The following is a 15,571-nucleotide window of genomic DNA, read 5'->3' as shown; positions in this document are numbered from 1 at the left end:
TCACATTGGAACCCATACCAATGTGATCATGGAGAAGGGCTCAGAATCCTTTTCATTTAAAAGGCACAACTTGGAGGGCAATCACAATCTACGGGCTAGCTTAATAACGGCAATATTAATTAAGAAAACATATCTAGAGGTAAGGAAAACTTCCAAATTATGAAATGAGTGAGGGAAGAGAAGAGAATAACTAAGAACAAGGAATTAAATGAAGCAAAATGAGAAGTACAGGTGGTAGATCCTCTCATTCTATCAACTTCTTCAAGGCCCCCCGAAAGCTCATGATTCAGGACTTTCACCCTTTTACAGAGTCTGCTTAGAATAGGACATGATGTTCTCCTGACCAAGAAGTAAAATAGAAAGAAAATTATTATTTTTGAAATGCAAAATTTATCCATTGTAATAAAGAAGTTAGGATAAAGTAGTTTGATATTACCATCTAAATTATAGTGACACAGTGCCAGAAACCATTTTTATAAAGTATTCTAAAACTTAAAATACGAAAATATTTAAATATGTCAGAGTAAACATGAGACCATCAAAATGTCAAATCTACCTGGTTGTATTACAAGAAAATACCACTCATAAAATCTGGGAAAAAACTGTGTTTCATATCAGAGGCTTAATTAATAAGATAGCCTTTAAGTAGAATAAATAAAAACACTGAAGTTTTTCCTTTCTCCAAATTGAAAAGTAATAAATATTTTTAAAAAGGTAAATTGGTTCAGTAATATAAAGTATTATATCTAGCAAGGTTTTTGTACTTCCAAATTCAAACTATATGCAATTCCCCAGGCACTGATTCAAAATCAAAGATACATTTAAAAGCTGACAAAATAAATGCATTTAAATGGGATGATATTTAAACTCCAATGATAAAGCAACGGTGCGTGCACTCATAAAGTATAAATGAACTGGCAAAAATTAAAAAACAAAAACATAAAAGAAAAGCGTTAATGTCACTACAGGAAAAATGAAACTATGTAACTTTATACTAGGTATTATTAAACACGTGAAGCAATTATATTTTTTCCAGCATGAGATAATGCAAGATACACAGCAAAAACTCCAGGATGAAGGATTAAAAAAAAAAAAACCTACATGAATAACACAACCAAACACAAAATGTAGAGGCTAGCACAGCTGGCAAATTACAGATCTGCAAAGAAAGTAGCCTATTTTAGTTTTTAATATTTAATTCCTAATGAAAATATTAATGTAGAGGTATTTGTGTTACTAACAAAATGTTTAATTCTTACCATCTTCAGATGCTGTTCCTAAATAAGAGAAATAAAACAATAACATTTCAACAAAGTCTGCCAATGTTGATATTAAGACTCTGCTTGTGCCTCCCACCCAAGACGAAAACAAAAGGGCAAAAGAAAAAAATATCTTCTAGTTTGATAGCCTTATATTAGCTTTTAAAAGGTTTTGAGATAAAACAAAATTTGAGGTAACCTAAAGACTCACAGCACAAAACAGTTAAAACTAGACAACTGAAAACAGCAAAATTTTGTAACAGACCAGTTTGTCCACTGTATTTCATATTGAAAATTTTAAATGAAGAAAAGTAACAAAACTAATTACTCAAGAATGATACAACTCTGTCACTGCTCCCTTCCAAACAAATGTTTTAATGTATCTTTCCAGTGTAAGAATACTTTCTGAGCATTCTCAAAAGGGAGCCCACGGAAGAACTAGAAAAGGAACTGACAAACATGGGATCACATCCATGACCCAGGCCGTGCTGTTTTCATCAAAGCGTTACCTATGAATCTGTCAGCTCTTTATTCAAGCTTTTTTGTACTCCCTAAGATGCTGTAAAAGCTAGCAAAAAAAATTATCAAGTAAAGAGAGCTTCCTGGCAGTCCACTGGTTAGGACTCCACATTTTTACTGCGAAGGTCTGGCTGGGGAACTGAGATGCCACAAATTGCACAGCACGGTCAAAAAAAAAAAATCAAGGATGAATATCAGAACTTGTTACTATTATAGAGCAATAGCAGATATTTCTCTCTGTGTGTGTATATAGATTAAAAAAAAAAAAAAAAGCAGGACTAAACATCAGTTAGAGTATCACATTATATAACACACGTGATTTCTCAAATAGGCTGATGTTTCTGACCCAAACAAGAAAAATTTTCATCTGGAAAATGAGAATAATTTGTTTTTTAAGGATCCAGACTCTCAGTGACAGAAGTGATACCACATGGTCTGAAATATAGAAACTACCTTTTGGTGGGTTTTCATTCATTTAATAATTCCTTAAATTTATGAAATACATTAAACATAAAGAGATGCACAGAGACCAATTATAAATAACACACATGTACCCAAGCCAAGATTAAATAAATCATCAGAGTGGAAGATAAACCAGTTTCAGAGTTTATGTAATAACTGACAGAAAAACACACAGTTTTCCATTTTTCCTAGATCTCATACTGTGACTTACAGATTCATGATCTTCTTACAAGTTCTTACAAAAAAGCTCAAGTTCCTAGATAACACTGTAGTATCTGATGATGTGAAGGAGAAGTAAGGATAATAGAGTCTAGTACTAGACAAAAATATCATACAGATAAAAATGATCATATTGGATCAAGCAACTAAAGATAAACTAAATAATGAAATTTAAAAGGTACAGCTCAAAATAAGTTCAATTTTGATTAAATGTTCATTTGAAACACACTCTTAAAAAGGCAGCATCTGTACCTGGCATTTTATTTTCATAAATGACCACTGTTATTGTTTTTTAATCGCTACGCTGTATCTGATTTTTTTCTGTCCCATGGAATTTCCCAGGCAATAATACTGGAATGGGTTGTCATTTCCTTCTCCAGTGGATCTTCCTGACCCAGGGATTGAACCTGAGTCTCATGTGTCTCCTGCATTGGCAACAGATTCTTTACCACTGAGCCACCAGAGGAGACATATGAATCTGTAAAATATGTGATCTGTCTCTCTCTATAGCAGAGTTAGTAAGCTAAAGAATTGAATTATGTGACTTATGAGGTTCCTTTCTCCTGAATCTGGTATTTCTGAGAAAGACTTGAGAAATCGAGAATATTGTAAGGGCTCAGGTTAAAAAAAGAAAACTGATTTAACTTAAACAAACAATAATCTAGTATTTGAATAAACTGAGAAACCCAAAATGGGTATGTCTAGCCCCAAATTCAATCAGAGAATTATGGAACCATTTTCACATTAAGACTGCTGCTAAATAAGCAGTCTATTTTCAGAAATTAAGAGAACAAAGATATTACATAGAATCCAAGAACCATAAAATTTTTTAGTAGAATTAGAAAAGGAAGTTCTTACCATCCATCTTGTCAGAAGTATCCTCTTTGATGAAAGAGCAAGCAAAGAACAGAGGAAAACTTGGTATATTAGAAAAAGATTTTATAACCCCTGGAAAACATTATTTTTAAGAAGACAGAATTCATAGCACAGACATGAAGCTTTTTTTCAATTAAAACATACTAGATTAAATAAGAATGAGTTTCCTTTGTTAGACAAAGATACCAGAAAAAAAAAAAAAAACTGAATTGATAATCAGTCTAGTTTTTATTTGCCTAGAGAAGTTAGAGAAGCCCATGTTCCAACCTTGGACGCCTCCACCATCAGACAAACCTCCTGCTTGGGTCTGCTGAGCTTCTCATAATCTAAGTCACCTCGCCTTGCTTTCTTTCTTCCTCTATAGGCTAGAGCACACCCCCAAATTCCACTCTAAATTTAGCTCTTTTGTCATTATCTTCCTTCTACTGCCTTGCTGCTTCCTCACCCCATCCTTTTCTAGCACTTTCGGTCCTGTAAGCCCTGAAGTATGGATAAATCAAATGACTCTAATTTTCTACCCCGCTACACTGAGGTGCCCCAACAGAGACAATTATAAAACTACAAAGTCATGCATAAAGGCACTGCTAGAAACTAGGGAAATCATCAGGCTTGGCCTTGAGTGACTGTGCAGAAAATTATTAACATACCAGGCCTGACACTCTTAAGAAGAGCCTAGTTACAGGGCTGGCCCTTAGCTGGCCGCTGGGAAGTTACTTCTGGATCCTGACTGTTTCAGTGTTGGGGACAAGGTACTGAACTCCTGTTAAAGAACTTGCCTGAACTGTTTTTGCAGATAATGTGATTTATGGGGAACACCTACTCTCTCTTTGGGAGAATGATGCTGGTAGTTGTGGCTGGGTGTATGGCAGTGCCTACCTCACCACTCCCCCTTTACCCTCACCCTGGGCTGAGTCTTCAGTGAGTCTCTCCGGGCAGAAACACTACACACATGTTCTACAGTCACTGACAGAGGAAGGAGCATGTTTCACACAGCCCATCGTTCTACCTCTGGGAGTGATAACTCTGAAAGCCTGTGCCTCAACGCCTCCAGAACACCCAACGGGATGTTCTCCCTTGCTGATCCTGCTGTGTGTCCTTTTGCTCTAATAAACCTCAGCCATGAGCACAGCCAAGTCGTGTGAGTTCTTCCAGCAAGTCTCTTAAATGTGTGGGAGGTTGCAGGAAGGCCAGAAGAGTACCCCATCTCTTGTGGCCCCTCAACAAGCTGTAGCATACTTCTAGTCACCTCTCAGACATCCTGCATCCTGCTTTTTATTAGCAGTGTCCTGACTCTGCTTCCTCAAACGTGAAAACACAGACACAGTAAACTCCTGATGACGTGGTTCTCAATGCCCAGCTGCCCCAAAGACACGTGAACTACCTGCTTCTTCCTTTTCTTCCCCCGACCTCAGTGACGCTGATAACCCTTCAACATCCAAGGCTAACTCCCTAGCGCTTACATCCTATTCCTTATGCCTCTTGTAAGAATTCTGGCCATAAGCGATTTCCTCTCATTCTTGCATTTTAACTTTTTCTTCTCTACTGATCCTACCAACTTAGTATACAAACATATGTGACTCCCTTAATTTTAAAAAAACAAAAAGTTCATTAACCTTTAACTATGGATAACTGCTACAATGTTTTTTCATCTCTTCTCAACCGTTAAGCATTGGAATAATTTATGCAGATTCTCCTTCCAACTTCTTCCTCAATCAAGTCTGACTTCTGTCACATGACACCACTGAAACCATTTACTTTCTTTTTCATTTAGGCAATCTCACAAACCTAGCCATTTGGCATAGATATATCAAGGTTTCCTTAACAGAAATTCCTGTCTCCTCAGGATAAACTCCTTCCTCAGGATAAAGTTTTAAAGGGTGAACCTCAAAACACTCATCATACCCCACTGTCAAAGGATTCAGTACTTTAGTGGCGGAAAAACCCAGTGGCAACTGCTTCAGTAATGTATTGAGTTTAATATTGAAAGATTATGACAAGAACAATCTCTAATCATTTCTGAATCTAATCTCAAGCACAGATCTCTCTCCTGAGTTTTCTGCCACTGTATGTAATTCTTTCTCATATACTACTGTGCCTCCAAAACAATTCCAGGTTGACGTCTCGGCGATGTCAAACTCCAAATGCATAAAACTCAACAAGCTTTTAGCTGCTCATCCTTTAGCAACCTACTGATAGACTGAGAGACTGTTTCAATACAGAAGCATATTATCTCTGGACCCATAAATGTTCAGCCATTATAAACAAGAATCAAAGTGAAGAAAACAAAGAAAACACAAGTCACATCTGTATAAGAAAGGTCAGAAAGAGTGGAGGAGGGCGTCTAGAAAGGAAGAAGAGAGGAAAGGAGGGAGGGAAGGAAGGAAGGAAGACAGTAAGGAAAAGAGAAAAAGACACAGAAATAGAAAGAATGAGAAAATCTATTTTCTAAGCCCGGAAAGAGCTACAGGCAAGGATCTCATTGTCCCTGAATGTGAGCCTGGGTCAGGAAAAGAAGAGGACAGAGGCACCTTTCCCTTTTGTAAGAAAGCAAACATGCCCTTCAAACCTTAAGGAACCAAAGAAACAAATTAAGGAATCTCATGGCACTGTTACGACTTTCTTATGAAAAAAACATTGTAGCAAATGGCTTTCAAATTCACATTAAAACATTTCAAATTCAATATTTTTTTCCTAGTACTAAAAATAAACACTATTAAATGTTTTGTTAAGACTCATAATGAATAAATTTTATTATGTTTTCCATTTTCCCCACTTAAAAAATTAATGTATAATTCATGTACCATAAAATTCACTTTCATAGTACACAATTCAGTGCTTTTAATATATTCACAAGACTGCACAACCCTCATAAATATCCAATTCCAGAACACCTTCATCACTTCTAAAAAGAAATCTTACACCCACTGATGTCACCCTCTATTTTTCCCAACTCTGATCACTTAGCAACAACTAATTTATATGTTTGTGTGGATTCACCTATTCTATGCATTTCATGTAAATGGAATCATAAATATGTGCCAGTTTGTACCTAACTTGGTAATACTTTCAGGTTCCATCCATCTTAGAGGATGCACTAGTATTTCATTTTTATGTAATATGATCCTTTTTATGGCTGAGTGATATTCCGTTTCATTGTATGTACATATCTGCTTAACCATTTACCAGCTGATGAACATTTGAGTTGTTTCCACTTTACAGCTGTTATGAATAATGTTGCTTGAACATTTATTCATGTATATATTTTAATTAGAACATATGTTTCATATGTCTTGGGTAAACAGCCGGGAGTGGAACTCTCTGTTTCACTTTTTGAGAAACTGCCAAACTGTTCCCAGGGTGGCTCTGCTTACATTCCATGAGCAGATACTTGTGATGCTCATACTTGTGATGTTTCAATTTCTCCATATCTTCACCAGCCATCCTAGTGAGCATGAAGAGGTGCTTTTGAATTTCATTTCCCTAATGTCTAAAGATGTTGAGCATCTTTTTATGTGCTTTCATTGGTAATTTGTATATTGTCTTTAGAGAAATGCGTATTCAAATCCTTTGCCTATTTTTTAAACAGAATTGTCTTTTTGTCACTGAGTTATGAAAATTCTTTATATATTTGAGATCTAAGTCCTTAATCAGATACGTGATTTGCACATTTTTCTCTATTTTGTGTGTTGTCTCTTCACTTTCTTGATGGTGCCCTTTGAAACAAAATTTTTAATTTTGAAGAAGTCCAAGCTTTATCCAGCTTCTCTTTGGTTGTGTGTGTTTGGTAAAGCATCTAAGAAAACATCGCATCATTCAAGGTAATGAAGATTTATACATGTGTTTCCTTCTAAGAGCTTTATAGCTGTAGCTCTTACATTTGGGTCTTTAATCTATTTTGAGTTAATATTTTGGATATAGTATGAGATAGGCGTCCAAATTCATTTCTTGGCATGTGGCTATCCAGTTGTTCCAGCATCATTTGTTGAAAAGAATTCTTCTCTATGGCATGGTCTTGGCACCCTTGTTGAAAATCAACTGATCACAGATATATGGGTTTATTTCTGGACTCTCAATTCTTTGCATTGGTGTACATGTCTATCTTTATGCCAGTACCACATGGACTGGATTACTGTAGCTTTGAAGTAAGTTCTGAAATCAGAAAGTGTGAGTATACCAAGTTTGCTCTTTTTTTCCCAAGATTATTTCATCTATTCTGGATCCTCTGCATTTTCATATGAATTTTAGGAGCAGTTTGTCAATTTCTGTAAAAAGGTAGCTGGCCTTTGGGGATTACATTGAATCCGTAAGTCAATTTCCTATCTTAACAATGAATGCCTTTCCATTTATTTAGATCTTTAAATCCTCTTAACAGTGTGTTGTAGTTTTCAGTGTACAAATGTGAAAGAAAACATACATATGGCCTTAATTCCTGGCAGAGCTCCTAAATCCCTTGTAATTTCTTACATGGTAGGATGGAGTACCTTTTGTTCTATTATTTGCTGGTGACCTAGTATCTGACAGAGCTCCTAAATTCCTTGGCATTTCTTGGGTGACAAGAGTGTCTTTTGTTCTACTGCGGCATTTCCTGGTGGGCTCCTGGACAGCTTCAGGATGTGGGACAGTCCCACAAAGATGAAACCATGGTTTGAAGCTTGGAATTTTCAGCCCCATCCTCCATCTTCTGGGAAGGGGCGTGGAGTTGGAGACCAAGTAAATGATCAACTAGGACTTTGTGATGAAGCCTCCATAAAAGTGCCAAAAGCACAAGATTCAGAGGTCCTCGTTGGTTTAACACACCCATATGCTGGGAGAGCGGCACACTGCAACTCCACAGGGAAAGCAGCTCTGGGCTTCAGACTTTTCCAGACCTCGTCCCCTGTATCTCTTCATCTGACTGCTCATTCATATCCTTTAATTCCCTTTGTAAAGGAGGGGGGCAAGGGCACCTCTGACTTAGAGCCAGTTGGTCAGAAGCACAGGTAACAACCTGGACTTGCAGTTGATGTCTGAAGTGTGGATGAGTCGGGGCGGGAGCCTTTAACCTGTGAGGCCTGTGTTAATATATATTATGTTCCAACTGAATTGCACTGAAGGATACCCAGCTGTTGTCTGATAATTGCTGGTGTGAAATCCCACACATTGGTGTCAGCAGTGTGAGTGTGAGAGTAAAGGAGAAACACAGGAGTAGTTTATTCCTAGAGAAGTCTTACACTCCTTCTGTTATATAGATTCCTAAGTATTTTTTCTTTTTGCGGTTATTGTCATTGGAAATGCTTTCTTACTTTATTTTCAGATTGTTCACTGCTAGCATTTAGAAATCCAACTGATTTTTGCATATTGATCTTACCTTCTATAACTTTTGCTAAACTCATTAAAAAGCTCGAATAGTTTTTTGTGAATTTCTTAGGATTTTCTATATATACGATCATGTTTTCTATATGTAAGATCAAGTTTTACTTCTTTTCCAATCTCGATATTTTTTATTTCTTTTTCTAGCCTAACTGACCTGGCTAGAATTTCCATGGCAATGCTCTTAGGAAGGGCAAGAGTGGACATCCTTATCTTGTTGATTTTCAGAGAAGCATCCAGTCTTTCATCATGTCATATATGATAGCTGTGGATTTTTCACAGATATCTTTATCAGGCTCAGAAAGTTTCCTTCTATCGCAGTTTGTTGAGTATTTTTATCATGAAAGGGTGACAGAATTTGTCAAATGCCTTTTCTGCATCTAGTGATCATGTGATTTTTATCCTTTGTTCTACTACAAGGTATATTATATTGATTGGTTTTCATATACTGAAATAATAATGCGTTTCTAGCAAGGTGATGTTTCAAATACAGAAAAGTTTTATGAAAATTAAAAGCAGTGATCAACCCACTGTTGACATCTTTGTCAACATTTTTGTACAGTCCTATAAATAAAAATGTTCATAAGTATTATTCATAATTGGAGAAGGCAATGGCACCCCACTCCAGTACTCTTGCTTGGAAAATCCCATGGACGGAGGAGCCTGTTAGGCTGCAATCCATGGGGTTGCTAAGAGTCGGACACAACTGAGCGACTTCACTTTTACTTTTCACTTTCATGCATTGGAGAAGGAAATGGCAACCCACTCCAGTGTTCCTGCCTGGAGAATCCCAGGGCTGGGGGAGCCTGGTGGGCTGCCATCTATGGGGTCGCACAGAGTTGGACACGACTGAAGTGACTTAGCAGCAGCAGAACATTATATATAGAAATATAAAGGAACTTTAGCTACATGCAATGATATAGATGAATCTTAACAAAAAACCGTATTTGCCAGTCCTTCATATGTATAATTTTATGCAAAATGATGAAATTATCATACATTTTTTAGTAGGCTATATCACTTGATCTTTATCAAAAATATGACTTGTCAGTGGCTGCATGGCATATATAAGGGTATACCATAACTTAAACATTTCCCCTTGTAACATATCAAACTTGAATCTAATACATTATTAAAAACATAATAAACGTTCTTTCTATTTCTTGGCATAGTTATCTAAAAACATTGGACTATAGGCTCAAAACATCGAACATTTAAAAAAGCTTCATGGGTATCATGAAAATGCCACTCAGATAAAAGTGCTCCATGATTATTTCACATCTGTACTTTTAACCGCATTCTTTATGACCAGTAGTCACTAACTTTAACTTTCTTGTTTTATTTATAGGTCAATTTGCATCTGTTTGATTACAACTGATGTTCAATATCTGTTCTGCTGTTTTGGTGGCAATTCTGAAATATGCTTTTCTTGACATATATAAAATTTTTTTTCTATAAAAATAAGCTCACCTGTATTCCCGAGATGTATAAAACTTGAAGACATTTTAGCTTTTTTTGCAGTACCTGGCAAAACCTTTTTCCCTTTCTGTTTTCAGCCACTTGTTACACTTAGATTTCAATCTGAGAGACTTTTCCCTCATGGATTTTTGGCTTTTATACTTAGAAATGTCTTCTCCAACCTGAGATTAGATGAATATTCAACTATTATGTTCTCATCAAGTTGCTTTATATTTTTGTTCAACTTTTTAGTCACCTGGAATAAATTGTTATACAGTGTAAAACATGATTCTAACTTACTTTTGTACCAGATTGCAAGCCATGTGTCTAAACACCGTTTAATGAATAATCTATGCTTTCCTCACTGGATGCAGCCATGCCACTTTCCCCATGTAGTACATACACATCCAGAATCTCTGCACTTCCTATGGACTGCCAGTGGTCTACCTGCCTAGTGTTCTATCACTACTACTCAAGAGAAAGAAAAATGAAGCACAAAAGTAAGACAAATAATACGGCTAACCAACCGGAAACTCTTACGATGGATATAAAAAACAAACTCTGAATGGTTTTGGGGATGTAAGTTTAAGTTTTGATTATGATTAAGCTTTGCAGTTTTCCCAGATTCCCAAAAGGCTTTACCTTCTTGGGAAGGGAACAGAGGTAGGAGAAGGGGAACAGAGAAGCTGGGTACAAGACCGAACTTCCTCAGTAACCAGCAGCTGGATGAGGCAGTAGCGCAGAACTGAGAAAATTCTACAGGCAAATCAAGGAATCAAGAGCTGTTCCTTTGATCAAGATGATTAGGAAGAGGAGAAATAAGGCATTTTAGATATCTCAGAACTACATTCCAAGGACAGAATCATATAACATGTACTGACTACTCATAATTAGAAAGAATGAAATAGAGATGATAAAGTTATCACCACGTTACTGAAATTGATGACGGTTCATTAGTGTCCTGAGACCAGGGAGAAAATGCAGTACAGTTTCCTATAGTGAGCCAGCTTACCTAGTGATGCATAGGAACCTGGATTCAGGGCCCCTGCACCTAACCGGCCACTTCGCACAGCTTGTCCGGCAGCATGATGTGCCTTGGCACCAGCAGCAGCATTCACATCAATGTCACTTCGTGAACGCTGCAGGCTTCCAGGAAGAGAGCTGGCTTTGCTGCTGCCTGCTGATACTATGAAGAACAAAGGAAAGGTAACCTGTATTATTTTCATCATTGCAAATGGCGTAAAAATTATATACACTTGAAATCACCACAAGATACTGAATAATGATCCAAAAAGGAAATAGTGGCCAAATGGATACTAGAAAAGTACTTTTATTTCTAGATTCTACAAAAGTACTTTAAAATCAGGATGCCCCAGTTTCAATGTTGTTGCAAGTAAATCATCTTGGACAATTTTTTCTCAATATTTCTCTGCCTCATTTCCCCCTTCCAAAAAAATGGGAAAAAATAACTATACTTTGTTAAAACTTCATAGGATTGTTTTGTAAATGAAAAGATGATATTTACAACTGATTCATGAAACTGAAGTGCTACACAAGATAAACAGATTTATTTGACCATAAAAATAATGCAAGTAGAACCAGTCTGGGGATAAGATAATTCAGAAAATAATTCAGGTTCTGCCACTCTCAGGCAATGCAAATTAAGTCATTAAATTTCTGGTGTTTAATGGCTGAGATGCTGAAAGAAGTCACCTCAGTTCAAAAATGGACCTGAATAAATATTAAAACATAAAAAATAAAATAAAAATAAATTTCTGGTGTTTAGTTTTTCAGTTTTAATAAGGAATTTTATAAACTCTGAGTTATGACCCATTAATAAAGCTGTGAAATTAACTGAGTGGGTCAGGATGGCACTTTAAAGAAATGAAACAAAATAGAAAACAGAGTGTGTCACAAGTAAAGGTAAGTAGACTTCCTGGAACTTCAGATTATACTATACACATATATTGACATATAATATACTACATGTTACATGTATGTTGTAGGTATATAATTACATATAATACATTGTATGTAGTACATGTATATGGTATACAAACACAGGTTGTAAAGTGTGTATGTGTGGTATTTACAATGTAAAATGATTTTCTCCTTGTGGGTCACATTAAAACAGTTTAAAAGCTATTGTTTTTAACTATTTAGCTTTTAAACAGTTCTAATGTGCTTCAAAAACTTTTAAGGAAAACTTTAAAAATGTTTTAAACTTTTAAATTCTTGATGACACACTGAGTGAGAAAAGCTTTTTACACAGTAACATTTATTTATAAAGTCACTTTTACTTTATTAAGTAAAATATGCTATGACTCTTAAAAAGGCAATTTACCTCTTCCAGCCACAGCAGATGGGTTTGCTGTAGACCATTTTGCAGAAAAGGGGCGACTGCAAGGTAAAAAGAAATACTTTTAATAATTTATCACTCCTCTGATAACACTTAATGAAACACCACTGAGATTTCTGAAGACTTGAGAAGTACTTGGTTTCAATTTTTCTTTGACAAATCACTTCAGAACAGTTGCTGTCATGTATCACTGGTATCTAAATTAGTTGTGAAGCAAAAATGAAATAACTAGCACTGAATAAAGACTGTAAGCTCTACAGGAACAGGGACCAGGTGGCTGCTATTCACTCTTGTCCTCGGCACACATATTATAACAGGGAACTCAATAATGGCCCTCTCCAACACTTTTATTCTGAGGTATTTTACTTAGAAGGAGAGAGAGGGAGTATTATTACCAGTACACAGGGAGTCACTGAAACCAAAGCCTCCATCACCTAAGTCATAACAGTTGTGGCCACTGGAAAGTCAAGCAATTACTCTGTAGATATAATGCCATCTACAGTAGTGCTATTAAGTGTTACTGTGTGGGGCAAGAGAAACAAAGCTACAACTGCTGCTGAGGGTAACGTGTATTAACACGTACAGAAAGCAAAACAGCTAGAATCATTTCAAAAGAATCCACTGCCTCCTTTAATATCTTTTCTGATTACTTACCTGTAACTACAATGGTACTCTGCAGCCCCAAAATAAACATATCTAAGTATGTAAGAGGGCCTGGAAAGTATACCTATGAATTTTATTTTACTTTATTATATTATTCATTTTTTCACTTGCTTGTCGTGCTATGTGGCTTGTGGGATTTTTAAAAATTTTATTATTTATCTTTGGCTGCACTTGACCGTCGTTGCTGTGCTGGCCTCCTCTAGTTGTGGTTCAAGGCATTCTCGTTGCGGAGGCTTCTCTTGTGCTCTAGAGAAGCACAAGCTCTCTGAAGCCGCGTGCTCTAGAGCCCGAGCTTCAGTAGTTGTGGGTCTTGCGCTGTAGAGCGCAGGCTCGGCAGCTGTGGCCCACGGTCTTAGCTGCCCTGTGACATGTACAATCTTCCCAGCCTAGGGATCGAATCTGTATTCTCTGCATTGGCGGGGGATTCTTAAATCACTGGACCACCAGAGAAGTTGGCTTGTGGGATTTTTAGTTCCCAGACCAGGGACTGAATCTGGGTCCATGACAGTGAGAGCATAGAGTCCTAACCACTGGACTGCCAGGGAATTCCCTATCTACAAATTTTAAAGGTGAGGGGAAGAGAGGTAATGTCAGACTACTGAAAATATTCTTAAGTTATTATTGTGTGTAAGTCGGTCAGCTGTGTCTGACTCTGTGACCCCATGGACTGTAGCCCACAAGGTTCTGTCCATGGAATTCTCCAGGCAAGAATACTGGAGTGGGTTGCCATTCCCTTCTCCAAGGGATTTTCCTGGCCCAGGGATCAAACCCAGGTCTCCACGCTGCAGGCCAATTTTTTACCATCTGAATCACCAGGGAAGCCCTAAGTTATTATTATTAAATGGTAAATTTGGCATTTGGTTATCAAACCCAATATTATATTATTTTTATAACTGTCTCCTAAAACTGTTATGCTGAGGCAGATTGATTCAAGTCCACAGATTTCAAAGTTGTTTATGTTTAAAGATGTTCTAATAAAATACCTTATTTAGATCCTTGCCACTCAAAGAATGGTCCATAGACAAAAAGCAGTGACATCACCTTCAGTTCAGTTCAGTTCAGTTGCTCGGTTGTGTCCGACTCTTTGCGACACCATGAATCGCAGCACGCCAGGCCTCCCTGTCCATCACCAACTCCTGGAGTTCACTCAGACTCACATCCATCGAGTCAGTGATGCCATCCACCCATCTCATCCTCTGTCATCCCCTTCTCCTCTTACCCCCAATCCCTCCCAGCATCAGAATCTTTTCCAATGAGTCAACTCTTCACATGAGGTGGCCAAAGTACTGGAGTTTCAGCTTTAGCATCATTCCTTCCAAAGAAATCCCAGGGCTGATCTCCTTCAGAATGGACTGGTTGGATCTCCTTGCAGTCCAAGGGACTCTCAAGAGTCTTCTCCAACACCACAGTTCAAAAGCATCCATGTTTCAGCGCTCAGCCTTCTTCACAGTCCAACTCTCACATCCATACATGACCACTGGAAAAACCATAGCCTTGACTAGACGGACCTTTGTTGGCAAAGTAATGTCTCTGCTTTTAATATGCTATCTAGGTTGGTCATAACTTTTCTTCCAAAGAGTAAGCATCTTTTAATTTCATGGCTACAGTCACCATCTGCAGTGATTTTGGAGCCCAGAAAAATAAAGTCTGACACTGTTTCCACTGTTTCCCCATCTATTTCCCATGAAGTGATGGGACCAGATGCCATGATCTTAGTTTTCTGAATATTGAGTTTTAAGCCAACTTTTTCACTCTCCTCTTTCACCTTCATCAAGAGGCTCTTTAGTTCCTCTTCATTTTCTGCCATAAGGGTGGTGTCCTCTGCATATCTGAGGTTATTGATATTTCTCCCTGAAATCTTGATTCCAGCTTGTGCTTCTTTCAGCCCAGCGTTTCTCATGATGTATTCTCCATATAAGTTAAATAAGCAGGGTGACAATATACAGCCTTGACGCACTCCTTTTCCTATTTGGAACCAGTCTGTTGTTCCATGGGAATGTGTAAAATATGCACAATCTCAGGTCCCATCCCAGATTTACTTAATCAGATTCTGTATTTTAACAATGATCTTCAGCCGACTCATATACAAAGTTTGAGTACAGCAAGAAAAAGTAAAGGGAAAAAAAGCAACAAAGCTCATTTTAGGTGAAGGATTTATCACAAATTTAAATAGAAGTTTAGGTACGATTATTCCTACAATAATTATTTTTTTTTAATCAAATCGTATCTTCTATTACTCTGAAAACTTGTAAGCCACTGAACTCTTATTTAGTACAGTACTCATAAGACCCTGTCAGTACTTCCTGCAATTGTGCCCCAGATACCTCTCTCGCCCACGCTGGTACCTGTCCAGGACCAGGAAGTTGCCAACGCAACTAGCAGTCTTTGTGGGGGTGAAGACCCTAAA

The 15,571-nt window shown here is 37.3% G+C and overlaps 1 protein-coding gene across 39 annotated transcripts in view; it reads right to left on the bottom strand.

Moving 5' to 3' along the window:
* The window catches only part of CLASP2 (cytoplasmic linker associated protein 2), a 174,887-nt gene that overhangs the window by 63,407 nt on the left and 95,909 nt on the right, over window positions 1-15,571 (bottom strand). For 31 of the 39 annotated variants that reach the window (XM_027523035.1, XM_027523017.1, XM_027523024.1 and 28 more), the window contains 4 exons: window positions 12,487-12,542; window positions 11,155-11,328; window positions 3,318-3,341; window positions 1,260-1,277 (listed from right to left, as the gene is read on the bottom strand). In XM_027523035.1, the coding sequence (XP_027378836.1) occupies window positions 1,260-1,277; window positions 3,318-3,341; window positions 11,155-11,328; window positions 12,487-12,542 (272 nt within the window). The remainder of the gene's footprint in view (window positions 1-1,259; window positions 1,278-3,317; window positions 3,342-11,154; window positions 11,329-12,486; window positions 12,543-15,571) is intronic. The other 8 variants (XM_027523023.1, XM_027523041.1, XM_027523045.1 and 5 more) reach the window with 2 other exon arrangements.

This window comes from Bos indicus x Bos taurus, chromosome 22, assembly GCF_003369695.1.
Source record: "Bos indicus x Bos taurus breed Angus x Brahman F1 hybrid chromosome 22, Bos_hybrid_MaternalHap_v2.0, whole genome shotgun sequence".
NCBI lineage: Eukaryota > Metazoa > Chordata > Mammalia > Artiodactyla > Bovidae > Bos > Bos indicus x Bos taurus.
Note: the sequence above shows the minus strand (reverse complement) of the source record. Positions and strands in the feature narration are given on the sequence as shown.